Source organism: Mchenga conophoros, linkage group LG6, assembly GCF_057382185.1.
Source record: "Mchenga conophoros isolate Kocher_MC1m ecotype Shallow Benthic linkage group LG6, M_conophoros_male_GT1.1, whole genome shotgun sequence".
In the NCBI taxonomy this organism is placed as follows: domain Eukaryota; kingdom Metazoa; phylum Chordata; class Actinopteri; order Cichliformes; family Cichlidae; genus Mchenga; species Mchenga conophoros.
In genome coordinates this window covers 32,905,113-32,920,222 of record NC_140531.1, presented here as the reverse complement: position 1 = coordinate 32,920,222, position 15,110 = coordinate 32,905,113, and the positions used below count along the sequence as shown (strand labels likewise).

Sequence of the window (15,110 nt, the reverse complement as noted above, 5' to 3'; positions counted from 1 at the left end):
ACCGAAAATACAAACTGATGTTATAAAAGACAACTCAGCCTATTCAGATGAACCATTTCACCATAAAATGATTTTGATTTATTTGATCATTACTGTTTTAAAAGGTAATTTTCAAGTAGTGTAGATGTCATGAATTAACCTGAAATGACACAACCACATGTTGGTTTACTTTTTTAATAAATTACATCAGACATTAACAAATTAAGTTCTGTCACGGTTTCAGATTTAGATTTATGGAAATAAAAACTGAGAACTCTATGCTGAATATCACCAGGTGCAAATTCAACCCCTAAACAACAGTACTGGATGAAAAAAAAGGAACTGGTGTCATATATACACTGGTTAGTTTAAGGGTGAAAACTGCTCTGGGAAAGCAAACATACATCAAAACTCAATTTACCAATAAGGGTTTGTCTGTCTTCAATAAAAAATTTTTAGAGCAATACTAGTGGTTTTACATTCTCACACAAAACAAAAGGGGACAGATTACAGGAAGGGAAAACAAAGGTTGAACATCATGGGGGGGAAAAAAAAAAAAACAGGCTCCTTTTTCCCAGTGTAGGTTTTAAAGCAAGGAAAAGGGGAGGGTTTGATTCCTACAAACAGGCAGTGCTGACTAGTCCTCTACAGGATGAAAGGCAGGATGGGCGAGCGGAGAGGAGGGTAGTCTCGGAACTCCTTCAGGTAGCTGCGGTGCTTCCCCTTTGCCCAAACGGTCATCTGGATGAAGCCCACCAAAGTAAAGAAGGCCACTGGCAGACACTGGGTCATGAGGGTGAAACCAAGCCAGGAGCCCAACTGCAGGAGGAAGGAGAAGGATGTGAGACATAAACTTTCCTTTGTCACTACACTCCTACAGAGACGGTTGTCAACAGTGAGCTGTACACTGAGTTTTCAGATTTTTATGAATCCATATACATGTGATGGAAATGACTTTTTTTCCACTAAAGATTAATGAGGTAACTACACAATGGATTTACTTTACAGTCAGATTAAAATCTGGTGGGATGAACAGATTTTTTTCCCCCCACCACCAATCATTGACCTAACTTCCAGACTTCAGAATCCAATCACTAGATTGTCAAACAGAGCGCCAACAATCCAACTACAAGTCCAAAAATTCTGCTGTAAGACATCAAAGGTCCTGGGTCCATAACCTGACCGATGAACAACGTATAGTTCTCTCAAGGAGAAAAGCCAGTTATGCGATAAAGATGTACTAATGCCACCAGAGGGCAGCAAACTCTTTGATTAATGCAGCAGTTCTGAACCCTTCAGACTTGCTCCCCCCCTTGAGAAGAAGGAAAAAAGGCTGTTAACAACAAAAGGGTCCGGAGTTGAATTAAAGCACAAGGAAAGCAAAGGGGGGGAAAGATTAAATCTGCAGTTTCAATCCATATTTTCCCCCAGACCTATACTGGCTCACCCCATAGTTTAACAAACTGAACATACTTCAATACAAGTGAGACACTACAATTTATATATTCAAGTGAGAGAACATTCAGCTGCATGGTTAAAGCATCAATGACCCTCTTAAAACTGATTTGTTACTACAGTGGACAGAAAACCTTTAGCCACCAAAGTCATTAAACCTGTTACCTCATAGGTGTAGTTGGGACAGGAGACCAGCAGAAAGATCCAGGTGAAGGGGTTCTTGGTTGGATAGGGAATCTTCCTGGTCTTAGAGCCTGGATTTAGGGTGGGTGAATGAAAATTCAAAATATTTTCAATCCATGCAGTCATCTTTAGTTTTATTATTTGCTGACAGAATAATGTTTTGTTTAAAACTACTGAGACTGCAGAGAGACCACAATTTTATTTTTCAGTCAGATTTGGACTATGAAAATAGCACGCGTGCACACACACACGAAACCAGGGTTCTATATGAAGTTTCTATATGAAGTTTTTATTTTACATTGAAAATGTCTAATGTCACATATTATACTTCATTATAACTTATCAACATCTTGAGGAAGTCACTTTTTGTTCATAGTCATAGGTGTAGTTTGAGTTTTTGTCATTTTCTATTAGGAAATATTAAAATCATAATACTCTTCAAATATTATTTCTAGAAAGAGAAGAAAAGGTATGGAGATATTGATGTACAGATTTGACAGGTGTGTTTACCTGGTGGACGAAGGTTCCGAAGAGCAATGTGGATGGAGAAGTTGCCGATCTGACAGAACTGGAAAAAGAAACCATGTCACTCCTAACGTGTTAAATCAAAACAAAACAAAAAAAGTGTTTTAAAAAAATCTAATCGTAGAAATGTTCTTACCAAGAATATGATGAGGGCAATTCTTATCTGTTGCTCCCCATAAACTGCAAGAGAGGCAATCAATGTAATCAGCAAAGGGGGAAAAAAAGAGTTACAATGACACACTGGCACGTGTGAGCGTTGATTGTAAGAAATTGTAGCTGCATGCATACTCACTGGGTGGCGTATATAGCGGGTGGTTGATGTAATAAGCCATCCATGCTGCAAAGCCCCAGTAGTAGGTACAGTTCTAAAACAGAATGTGACAGAAGCATTGTCAGCCCAACATTTTCAGTCAGAAAATGAAACACTTTTCATCTTGTACCGTACTTAAACCAGATCTTCAAAACACATATTTGTATGCGGTAAGGTAACATGGATGAATGCATTTCTAAATCACCTTGAAGATGTTGCGTAACGGCATTGTTCCATGAGAGAAGCGATGGACAAACAGCGTCTCCAGGAGTCTCTTAACGTAGTGGAAAGAGTGACACATACAGGCAAGACTGGAAAAATATAGGCACTTGATTAGCCTTATTAAATTTTTTTTTTAAATAACTTAAAAAATATTGGCGGCTGCTAGTATTTTTTAAGCCTTGCTGCCTCCCCGGCAGGGTGACAACAATAACCCATCAGCCTTTTTAAAATAAATAAAAAAATAAAATAGGTGTCCTTCATTAAGTTGCAAACAAAGCAATGCTTCTTTTAGTTTAAATTATTTAATGCAACTTTCTTTTGACTGCTTACAGCAAGTTTCTGGGGTTCTGTCAGACTACAGACTAGTTCACATTTAATAAAATCCATTTATAAACCGATGAACACAGTTTGTAGTCTACATCTAAAATTCTGGCAGGTCATTAGTTTGATCCTAAATGTGCAATGTTCACACTATACGACCACATTTGACACCACTGAGCTAAAATAAGGCAAATACAAACACTGATAAGCAGACATTAAAGTATTTGATATACAATTAGGGATAAAACTCATCAGAAGTGTTTACAACACTAAGCTTACAATGTTGTTTACTACAGCTAAAGCTTTATATTTAGGTGACAGGCACAAGAGTGTTATCTTCTATTTGAGCTGTTGAGATGGTCACAAAAGAGGACAAGCAGGCTCTGTTTGACTACCTAAGTGTTCTGAAAGTGTGTTTGAGACACTCACTGTACAACCCAGTGTTTACTGGTGGTAAAGTCATATTTGGGTGGGTAGATGAAGGGAACCCTGAAGTAGAACAACAGATAGATGACCAGTGGACCGGTGTACTCTGTTAGGAAAACCTGGAAAAACAAAAAAAAAACAAAGGAACAAGAAAGATTAGTCAGAACTTTGGAGACTCAAACAATGAACATACACTCTCAGTTATTTTAACCTTGGTCATACAGTGGGGCAAAAAAGTATTTAGTCAGCCACCGATTGTGCAAGTTCCCCCACTTAAAATGATGACAGAGGTCAGTAATTTGCACCAGAGGTACACTTCAACTGTGAGAGACAGAATGTGAAAAAAAAATCCATGAATCCACATGGTAGGATTTGTAAAGAATTTATTCGTAAATCAGGGTGGAAAATAAGTATTTGGTCAATAACAAAAATACAACTCAATACTTTGTAACATAACCTTTGTTGGCAATAACAGAGGTCAAACGTTTACTATAGGTCCTTACCAGGTTTGCACACACAGTAGCTGGTATTTTGGCCCATTCCTCCATGCAGATCTTCTCGAGAGCAGTGATGTTTTGGGGCTGTCGCCGAGCAACACGGACTTTCAACTCCCGCCACAGATTTTCTATGGGGTTGAGGTCTGGAGACTGGCTAGGCCACTCCAGGACTTTCAAATGCTTCTTACGGAGCCACTCCTTTGTTGCCCGGGCGGTGTGTTTTGGATCATTGTCATGTTGGAAGACCCAGCCTCGTTTCATCTTCAAAGTTCTCACTGATGGAAGGAGGTTTTGGCTCAAAATCTCACGATACACGGCCCCATTCATTCTGTCCTTAACACGGATCAGTCGTCCTGTCCCCTTGGCAGAAAAACAGCCCCATAGCATGATGTTTCCACCCCCATGCTTCACAGTAGGTATGGTGTTCTTGGGATGCAACTCAGTGTTCTTCTTCCTCCAAACACGACGAGTTGAGTTTATACCAAAAAGTTCTACTTTGGTTTCATCTGACCACATGACATTCTCCCAATCCTCTGCTGTATCATCCATGTGCTCTCTGGCACACTTCAGACGGGCCTGGACATGCACTGGCTTCAGCAGCGGAACACGTCTGGCACTGCGGGATTTGATTCCCTGCCGTTGTAGTGTGTTACTGATGGTGACCTTTGTTACTTTGGTCCCAGCTCTCTGCAGGTCATTCACCAGGTTCCCCCGTGTGGTTCTGGGATCTTTGCTCACCGTTCTCATGATCATTTTGACCCCACGGGATGAGATCTTGCGTGGAGCCCCAGATCGAGGGAAATTATCAGTGGTCTTGTATGTCTTCCATTTTCTGATGATTGCTCCCACAGTTGATTTTTTCACACCAAGCTGCTTGCCTATTGTAGATTCACTCTTCCCAGTCTGGTGCAGGTCTACAATACTTTTCCTGGTGTCCTTCGAAAGCTCTTTGGTCTTGGCCATGGCGGAGTTTGGAGTGTGACTGTTTGAGGCTGTGGACAGGTGTCTTTTATACAGATGAGTTCAAACAGGTGCCATTCATACAGGTAACGAGTGGGGGACAGAAAAGCTTCTTACAGAAGACGTTACAGGTCTGTGAGAGCCAGAGATTTTCCTTGTTTGAGGTGACCAAATACTTATTTTCCACCCTAATTTACGAATAAATTCTTTACAAATCCTACCATGTGGATTCATGGATTTTTTTTTCACATTCTGTCTCTCACAGTTGAAGTGTACCTCTGGTGCAAATTACTGACCTCTGTCATCATTTTAGATGGGGGAACTTGCACAATCGGTGGCTGACTAAATACTTTTTTGCCCCACTGTAAATTATTTTCCATCTGCTTGTCCTGCATCTCCCTGCAGAGTCAAAACAACCTTCACTGTCAAAGTCGACTTCTGTGTAGCAAATTAACCTCAAAGTTAGGTCTAAACGTCTGACCCACAAACACACACTCAATTTCTACACACAGGGAAAACTCTATATAGCTCTGCTTGATCCCACTTGCACTGATGTATCTGGGCTTGACAGGGCTGTTGGACCCATTCATGGCAGCACAATATGTTCCTGTCTTTGGAGCTGTCTTTGTGTTGTACTCACTGTGACCCAGCTGATCTGAGCTCCCAGGTCCCTGAAATAGAAGGTGGCTGTAGTCCCTACAGGAAGATGCTGCAGAACGTCCTCGTCCTTCAGAGACTTCCCCTCTGAAAAACACACGTTACTTAATATGAGATTTAAAATGTATTTAAAATAAATAAATTATAAAAACAAATGATTTAAAGTCAGAAGGAAAACATTGATTTAAGTGGACCTACTTGGGTCAAGGCGAATGGACTGTCGGGCTGGGTACCACTGAGGATCTGAAACAAACAAAACCAGATCTTCTTAAGACTGTTTTGATGTATTTATCTAGGCTACGTTAGAAGATTTCCTTGATCTTGACTTAGATTTATGAGGCTGCAGACAGATGGCACTCACGGCTTTTGTGGAACATAGACTTGATCTCCCCGATGGTGGCATTTGGCTCAACCTACAAATAACATCACAATAAATAAGTGCAGGGACGTGTACATACAAAGGAACAGATAATAACCCTGTTTTCCATTCATGATGGTGATTAGGGGTAAATTTAGCTTTGACTGTGTGCGCACACCCCATGGATGTGAGCTATTTAACAGCTGGTATTAGGGTTTCAAAGAAACTTGGCACAGAGACACACAGTACACAACCTCATGCCAGGCTGCCAGCAATGGCTCAACAACCCCCCAATATAAAAAAGGAATGACGACGAAACAGAAACACGAAGAGCGCACAAAGGTAAATATGGACATGAACAGTTGTTACAGGACAACAAACAGTGAAACCCTGGGGAATTAGCTTGAATCTTGTTGTTTAAAGTAATAATCACTGTCACAATTATTTGAACAAGGGGTTTTATCTGTTTAAGCTAAGGAGGCATGCATTCAAACAAAACGAACAACCAAAACAAAACTACAGTCTGCTTTTAGCAGGTTGACAGTGTGGTGAGTTCTGCTAATCTTAGGGCACATACTAACTTCTAATGTTATCTGTGATATGATTTATTTGGAGCAATGTACAATTAGGCAGAAATGAATTTAACATCTTTGTGTCATCTGACTCCAAGCATACTGCCATTATAAAATCTGGCACAGATACAGTGGTCCCTCGCGGTTCACCTTTCGCGGCCTCGTGGTCTTTTTTGGTGCAATTATGCCTGTTTTTCTTTCTTTCTTTTTTTGTGCATTGTGTTCTCCGCCCTGATTGGCTGTAAACCATTGTCAATCAATCTCGTGCTGTGTCTCCTGCACAGTATAGATTGCATTCAGCTTGTCAAATTTACATAAATCTTCAATCGCGAGCAGTGTGACTCTGAGGTGCTGTACTGTATGTAAGTTTTCTCCCTAACAAACAACAATGTCCACGAAACGTTTTGCACCGTCAGGTGCCTTTGGTTTCGTTCTATGATACAAAGGTTTGAACTTTGAGAGTGTTTAAACAAGAGAGAAAAGTGTGACAATATTCATGCCTGTCTGAGAAAAGTGTATACTGAGGGGTTTTACAGCCTTAAAACATCTATAATAACTGTAATAAATAAAGTTGGCTACTTCGCGGATTTCACTTATCTCCCGTGATAAACGAGGGGCCACTGTATACATTTCTACATGACAAAAGTGTCATATTGTTATTCCAACAACGCCATACATTTGATATTCTGGATATCTATAATTGAGCCATTTGTAAATATTAGAGCTATTTTGACATTTTTTAACTTTATAATATATTGTCTTATTTAATTTAGTTCAGTCTGTTACTGTTCTTATGGTCTTAGAGCAACTGTAACAACATATTTTCCTTGGGAATTAAGTATTTGATTCTGATCCTGTTCCACTTACTAGTGCCCATAAAACTGAGACAAGCCGGGGCAAGTCTGACCGCGAGAGCTGTGCGTCAGCCTGATTTATTTACCTTAAAAGGGAGGTACTTCAACCTCCTCTAACAAACAAAACATACAAGAAAACTGTTTCTGCTGAAAATGGAAACAACAAACTTCTCTCACCAGTTAAGGTGAAAACACCATCAAGTACAACCAGGCTATGGAGGAGGAGAAGGCAGCAACTGGTGGTCAGTGATCTTAATGTAAACAAATGACCCAAAGAATTGCTGGAGCACTCGCTAACTGCGCTGAATATGACAGGAAGAGCAAGCAGATTGAAAATGAAGGTTTTAAGCATCTTGTTAAAAAACTCAACCCAAGCTTCAACTTCTTGGTACAAAATATTTTTTTGTGTTTTACTATTTGACAATATTTTAACCACAATAAGGTTAATTTAAAGACAGTTGTTTTATACTTCAACTTAAAATTTCCAGGGAAAACACTACCTAAGCTAAATTTGTGCTTACATTTGGTTTATAATATGTCACTGGATATACTGCTGGGTCACTACTATTGTACTATAACGCTGCTGCGGGCACCTTTTTCAGTAGTCGCTCTTTGAATTAGGTACGGTCTCATAAACAGCAGTAGCTCATAAAAAAAGGAAAATGTCTTTCATTTACTTTAACTTGCTAAAATGCTGCTGTTTGCAAGCTGTGAGTATCAATAACACAACCCTCGATGAACCTGCGTTTCTTTCCATCTGGGAACCAGGGACCTTTTTTGCACATTGGGTGATTGTGAGAACCACTACACTAAGTTAAGACTAAAATGCCATTACAGTTTCTTAGCCAGGCCAGCACTTTTCAGTGTAGACAGTTTAGCAATGGTAAGCCATCTCTGCAATTGTCTTTAAAAAAGGATGGGAACTATTTTTTAAGCTTTAAATCAAACTTGCATTGTCTTGCTGATTGCTTATTTCAGTGCTCACAAGGAGTGTAAGGAGATACTGCTTTACATTCTGTCATCATCTGCCTGTTGAAGTGTCGCTCCCTCGTCTTGGCTTTCAAAGATCGTGTGACAAATCAGTAGTAGACTGAGCAGGTCTGCTGCTGTAATTGACTTGGCTTCTGTTCATGTCCCCCCGAAGACTACATGCCATTTTCAGCAGGATGACATCACTATGGTTGAATTAGATGGACCAACCACCTCTCTGGACTCCCACTCTTTCTGCAGGCCTCATTTAGTATGAAGTCAGTCAGTCATATACACACACTGAGCCAGACATAATACAGAACTTGATTTTTATTTATTTATTTTTTTAAATGTGTCACACAGCTTGTCAGTTTAGCTCCGTTAGCCTACTTTGGAGGACCAAGCCTCTCTCCCAAAGGGCCTTCTGTCCAGATTCCAAATCTATATCTGTCACATCTGTCAAGCTGCCTCCAAAGAGGTGATAAGATTGATGATGTTATCACCATAGAAACTCTGCTAAGCTGACAACAGAGTATAATCCCATAAGGATACAACCTTATACTCTGCGGTCCTGAGGAGTAGCCTTCAATAAGCAGAGTCTGCCGTGGCTGATCACACCGTGAATTTGACTAATGCAACTCTACACTCACCGGACTCACAACAGCAATACACTAAACAGTTCTAATGCAAGAGCAATAACCTGCAGGCTGAGCACTAACAATTTAAATCTGTCAAACATTACAATAACATAAGCACAGGGGGAGTAGAAATAACTGTAAATATGCCTGATAAAGTTGGCTTAAACATCCTTTCAAAGTAAATATGGCTAATGCAGTGCTGATACCCACTTAGTCCCAACTGTAAACACAACTGAAGTCCATCAGTCAACACATTGGTCAAATGTAACAGCGGTGCAAATGGTTTGTTGTATTGCAGAAAAAGGGCACACATTTCAAAATTAAAAAGAAATTTAAAACTGATGTTAAATGTCAATGAATGTAAAGTCTAAAGCAATCTTGTACTAATTCTGCTTCTGTTGTGATAGATTTTATAGCTACTAAAGCTGTTAGAGTTAAACTGATGCAATCAACAGACTATTGTTCATATTTTTTGTCTTAATATCTTATGTATCTTCAAACAGGTTCAATCACATTTTGGAATAAACAGCACAAACGCAGAAATATTTGCATTTTTCAAAGACTGTAGGAGTGGTTAAATAGGGCCAAACCTGAATCTCATACATATACGCACACTTTATATATATGATCAATATAATTGTCATGATTAATACCACTGACCAGACAGTGACAAACAAGAAGTAAATCTGAAAAACTACATATGTGCTGCAGTAGCTGCTCAATTTAAGGTGCATTTCTATAGTAGAAATCATTCTTTTGCTCTTATGCTGCAGTCACACTGTGGAAAACAGTGGTTAGAGACAACAGCTCCACCAAAATTACTGCAACGTGTGCAAAACTGACTCCAGGTCTGTGAACACCCACAGTTTGTAGCATTCTTTAAAGTTTCCTTGGTGTGCAAAGACAGCAAAAAAATAGCAATAAGATCGATTTAGTTTGCTATTGAAAGGACTTGTGTTGTCAATTATACACAATCTGTTCGTTATAAAGTAGCAAAGATTGCAATGTGTTGCTGTCTGCATACATTGATAATCATATTAGCTACCTTCAGCCAGAAGCACATAGATTTGAAACAGAAATTCCTCAACAGATAGTGAAATTGTTGCTGCAGGACCCAGAATAACCAGAATACAACCAGTTGGCAACCAGTTGAATCAAGTCTCTCACTGCAAAGTGGTGAGTTGCAGTTGAGTTACGGTCATCGACTCAGACTGATTCCGAATGATTGTAACATGCTGAAAGACTCTCTGTGTCTAGAAATTACACGGCTACTTGCAAACCATTGCCAATATGCAAAACAAACAGCTGTTAGTCTGAGTTGGGCTGTGACTGTTTGGAGACAGGATGCCTCCCACCAGGTGTCCTGTAACCTCAAAAGTGCCCAAATGTTGAGGGTGTTGCATGTTGAACTTCTGAGCAACCAGCTGTTCGTCACACCTACTTGTGATTGTTCACAATCACCAGGCAACCACTCAAGTGTGGTTCTGGTCATATTTTATAAAGTGTCATAGTGCAACATGGGAATGCCTTGAAAGTGTCTAGCAATATTTAATCATACATTATCAACATATTTCACTGCACATAAGCGCATGCATGTCTGAGGCCATGCACAACTGTGATTGCATTTATATTGTAATGCCCAGTGCTTTAAGTGAACCATCTGTCCGACCACTCCAAAATAACAAGTGTGGGATAAATACAGGCTACAGATGTAACACAAGACTGCATTAGGCTGCAGTTGTTACTCTTATTTTGTACATGTCTTCTTGTATGTGCGTCAATAACCTCTACCATATCCAGATAAATAAAACCAGTAGTGCTGTGCTGTATGTATGAAAGGCACTTCTGTGTGTGCACCATTTACAGACAGCAGCACTCAAAGGCTGTGCACACCCACTGACAGACAGTGGGGACTACAGCTATAGCAGCTTTTCCATGTTCTAGAAAACACCTGACTTACATAAAAAGACCATTCTACTGAAGTATAAGGAGAGAAATATTGGGTCTATTGGACTGAGCATAGAAGCAATGATTACATGTGCACAAGCAGTTTTTAAAAAGATCAGGTATCAAAGTAAGTTAGGTGTGAAAGTAAAATTAAAGTTGCATAAATATTTAAGAAAAAAAAGGTTCCACAAATGTGTAAAAAAAGAGGACTGACGTCTTACCTTGTCCAGGAAGCAGAGCTTGTCCTTGGTCTTGGCGTCCAGAATCTCCACCTCAAAGAAAACAACAGCCTTTTTAGTTTTTTTGGCAGGTTTGCGTTTACTCTGGGCTTGGACCGGCAGCGGGGCCGGCACTACTGCCCCGTTAGCCACCCTTTTGTTGCCTGTGGCCTCTAATGCTAGGGCATCCATGTCCACAGTTCTTCTCCTGCTCTCGGTTTATTCCCGTCTTCCCCTCAGTTCTCTCGTCACTCTCCACCTCTCAAATGTTTATCTCAGATGCGGGCTAAGCTGGAGAAGAGAGAGGAGGCTCTCAGCTGTGGAAATAAATCTGTCTCTCCCTCTACCTCTGCCATTCTTTTACTCTCCCTCCCTCCCTGTCTGCACCCCACTCATTCCTTCACTTCTGTTGTGCCACTTTAACTCCCAGGCGACCCCTGCAGCACAAACATATGCCGCCTGTGTGTGTGTGTGTGTGTGTGCGCATATGTAGGAATGCCCAGTATTCCCCAGCTGTCACCTGTGTTTATCATTAAAGAAACTTCAGGAGCTGAGAGCAACAGCTTCCTTTCAGAGCTGCAGTGACTTGCATTTGAAATATAACTCGTTTCTAAAAACAGACGCCTGATGACCACTGACACTTCTCAACTCCCAGCTAAGTAGGATGATGAAGAAGAGGTAGAGTGACAACACCCCTTTCTAGTTAGACCCCCCAGTCTTCATCTACCCAGCTAAATATAAAACACCTCCTGCTAAGTCCACATAACCTGACCTCTCCCTACAGACCCCACAGCCATCTGTGTCTATTTTGTGATGTCACGCTCTTACTGTTAACCATACTATGCTGACATTCAATCAGCTCCTAACTTCAACCCCCATGTCCATCACTGTGACACCAGTTTAAGGTTTCACTATCACAGCCTACAGGAGTTTTACAGTATGAAACCAAACTGAACAGCCAAACGTCTCAGTCACATACGACTACAGTCGCCTATTTCTGCCACCTCAGGGTGATAATTCCCCCCCCCAAAGTCTGAGGGCTTAGTCAGGGTATTCCCCTTGGCAAACTTCGCCATTCCACTACCTAAGAACGAAGACTTGGGATACAATTTCAAAAAATGAATGACAGACATGCAGTCACAAGTGGCAGCAGGATCAGATCCGAACTTGGATTTGGATGTGTAAATGCAGACCATCTTATGTAGCTAATTACCCGTATGTCCACTACATGTATCCAAACATCAGATTTAAACAGGGGCTAAATTTGAATGTTATTCTGGTTAAAAAAAAAAAAAAAAAAAAAAAGGGGGGGGGGGGGGGGGGGATAAATAAAAAATAACTTCGTGTCGCTCATAATTTACTATTCAAGTTTTAAATGTCAGAATTGTGAACACTTGTTCACCTTCACACTGCTTTGATTAAATGTACAAGACTCAGATGACGCATTGACCATTGTTTGTCATTTTTGCAAGGCAGCCTGTCTGATTAAATGAAGTGATTTAATTAGTTTATTATTGTCCTGAAAAAGGTAGTCACATAGATTGGGAAGGGGGAAAAAAACGAGGCAGACACATGACAATGCTGCCGAGACTGGGAAAAATAATCCTATCTCAGTTTCTGTGTCAGGCATACCCTCCGCCTGAGCACCTCCCCCTGTCTCATCTATCTATATAAAAGCTCTGGCAGTGACTGTGCTGCTAATACACTCTGGGGTGAGAGTGGGAAACAGGGAGCACCAAGCTTAAGTGGACTTTCATAATGACTACACAGAACCTATTTATTCAAGGTAAGAGATCATTTTAAAATATTTTTCACCAATCAAAGTAGAAACATTTTGGCTTTGTATGCATTTCTAGATACTCATTACATGTTGATGACTGTGAAGTTGCTCTCTGGTGCTATCTTGTGTAAATGCATTAAAACAGAGATTAAACAGTTAAAACCAAAAAGTCACACTAATGTTTTGGAAGAATCATGAGCTATAACACCTGCAGCCTAATTTATTTTTATCTTCATAGGTAACTCTCTGAGGAGGCAGTTAACTAAAATATATACATATATATAAAAGTAGGACAATAACATCAGAACAGACTGAATTTAGGATTTCGTGTTATCCAGTTAACTTCAGACTAAACCTGATTTTTAGGACTACAAAGGTGGTTCATTTCTTACTGGGCTACATCGCCATAGTAACTTATGCTATGAATCTAACCTGCTACAGAGAAGGCCATGTGCCAGAATATTTTATTTTATACTGGTTGATCTCTAGAGTAAAATGTCAATCATATATATTTAATCTCTGTAATATTCTGAGGAATGTTTGGCACCGTCCCATACTGGTTTTAGCCAGAGTTAGAAGAAATCACCAGAAATGTAATGAAGTACAATAAGTAGTCATAAATCAATGAAATGTATATATTTCTTTAAATTAACTCAACATAAGGGCTGCATGCCCTAGTGTGGTGTAGACAGATTGTAAGCATGGAAAAAAGCCCTTACAGTGCAAATAAAGTTGATGCAGTGTGAAGAAGACGAAATTGTTCAATTAAACCAATGTTTAATAAATGATTTAGTTTTATACAATTTAAAAGCATACAAGTATGCATTTTACTTCAGACATAATCTAATGGAGTTTGTTCTTAGATATTTTTAAAAATCTTTTTCGGTCTTTTTTTTCCTCATTTAAATTCTAATCCTGCCAACAGGTCTCAAAAGCGACACCTGTCAACGGAGAAAGGGGCAGCCAGAGCAGTTACTGGGTGGATTGGTTTCTGTCAGACTGCTTCAGATCCTGTCTGATGGGTTTTTTTGTGCTCATGAAACGGTTAACATCTGGAGAAACGTAAGGTGCTTGCACAAGTAAAACGGCTGTTTGAAACAGGAAGCTTTTCACGTTTGCGATAAAGCAGTAAAGAGGCCCTTATGCACATTTTTCCTTCTTAATATACAAATATCTAATTAATTTCACTCATTCCACCTCATTTAAAATGTATTTTTATTATTATTTTTTAAACCCACAGTTATACTACAGGGGTTAATTTAGAAGTGCTGAGATTGCGCACTTGACCGTTCACCTGCATTGGGTAAGAATAAGATAAGAAGCGCCATGAGTCACTCCGGCCAGAGATGGCGATGATGCCGAGCATTATCCTACCTACACCCAGTTATCAGTCTTCAGCTAACAGAGAAGTAGCCTACACTTTACAATGAGAACTTATCAAACGCTCAGCGTAAGTATAATTAATCATATCAGCGGGTGTTGTTTGTGTTTCGGATACAGGATTTGCCAATTAAACCGCGACTTTAACGACAACAGGCCACAGCACCTCGTTCATATAGGGCACAGTATATGAGAGGCGGCGATGCAGCAGCGTGCTATTTTCACTGCTCACGTTTAAAGCTTTTAATTTGAACCTCTTTTCGCTGATATGGAGAATTGTCTGAGAACTTGTGGGATTATTTAATTAATTCATTTGTAGCCACACTGACGGGTAAAGTTTCATAGATACTACTTACCTCGTAGTGCTTCATCTTGGCAGTTTGCACCCCTTCCTTAGTATCCCAGATGAGTGACAGGAGACCGTCCAATCAGCGTAGTAATACACAACTGCTGAGGCACAGAGCCGTGTACCATAGGTCAGCACTGCGATCGCGCCGCAGCCAATCAGCTCCCGCATCAATTGCGCGTACACGCCCGGCTTATCAAGGATGTAGCCAATGGGACTTGAGCATTGGGAGCGGTCGCGTCTACGCCGATATTGTTGGATTTTTTTGTAGTCTAAAGGGCAGCTCTCTCAAGTGAACAAGAGATTGTAGAAAACGGTTTTTCCCTGCAGTCACCCGTTTTCAATTATCTAGTACTTTTTATGTTTAATTGCTTTTACTTTGGATATTTTTTGACTGGAACTACATCATTTAAACTTTAAACGTTTGCTTAGTCTTTGGGTCATCTAATCTAGCTAATGGGTCATCTTATCCCTGTAAATTAAGTGTTGTATTAATAAAGTTTGATTTTTTTA

General features: G+C 40.1%; 1 protein-coding gene and 1 long non-coding RNA gene across 3 annotated transcripts; one reads left to right on the top strand and one right to left on the bottom strand.

The window, feature by feature from the left end:
* Positions 1-160: 160 nt before the first annotated feature.
* On the bottom strand, positions 161-14,717 carry tecrb (trans-2,3-enoyl-CoA reductase b). Of its 2 annotated transcripts, XM_085277512.1 has the most exons (12): positions 14,608-14,717; positions 11,095-11,145; positions 5,897-5,948; positions 5,734-5,778; positions 5,519-5,622; positions 3,425-3,540; positions 2,658-2,763; positions 2,435-2,507; positions 2,279-2,322; positions 2,128-2,185; positions 1,600-1,688; positions 161-798 (listed from the first exon to the last, which is right to left on the bottom strand). In XM_085277512.1, the coding sequence occupies exons 1-12, from the start codon at positions 14,620-14,622 to the stop codon at positions 625-627; spliced, it is 927 nt and encodes a 308-aa protein (XP_085133638.1). In that variant the 5' UTR covers positions 14,623-14,717; the 3' UTR covers positions 161-624. The 2 variants fall into 2 exon arrangements, with proteins under 2 accessions (XP_085133638.1, XP_085133637.1); XM_085277511.1 differs by lacking the exon at positions 14,608-14,717 and having other exon boundaries at positions 11,095-11,472.
* LOC146573006 (uncharacterized) lies at positions 12,801-15,110 on the top strand. Its single transcript, XR_014892775.1, has 2 exons — positions 12,801-12,877; positions 13,797-15,110. It is a non-coding gene; the product is annotated as an uncharacterized LOC146573006 (long non-coding RNA).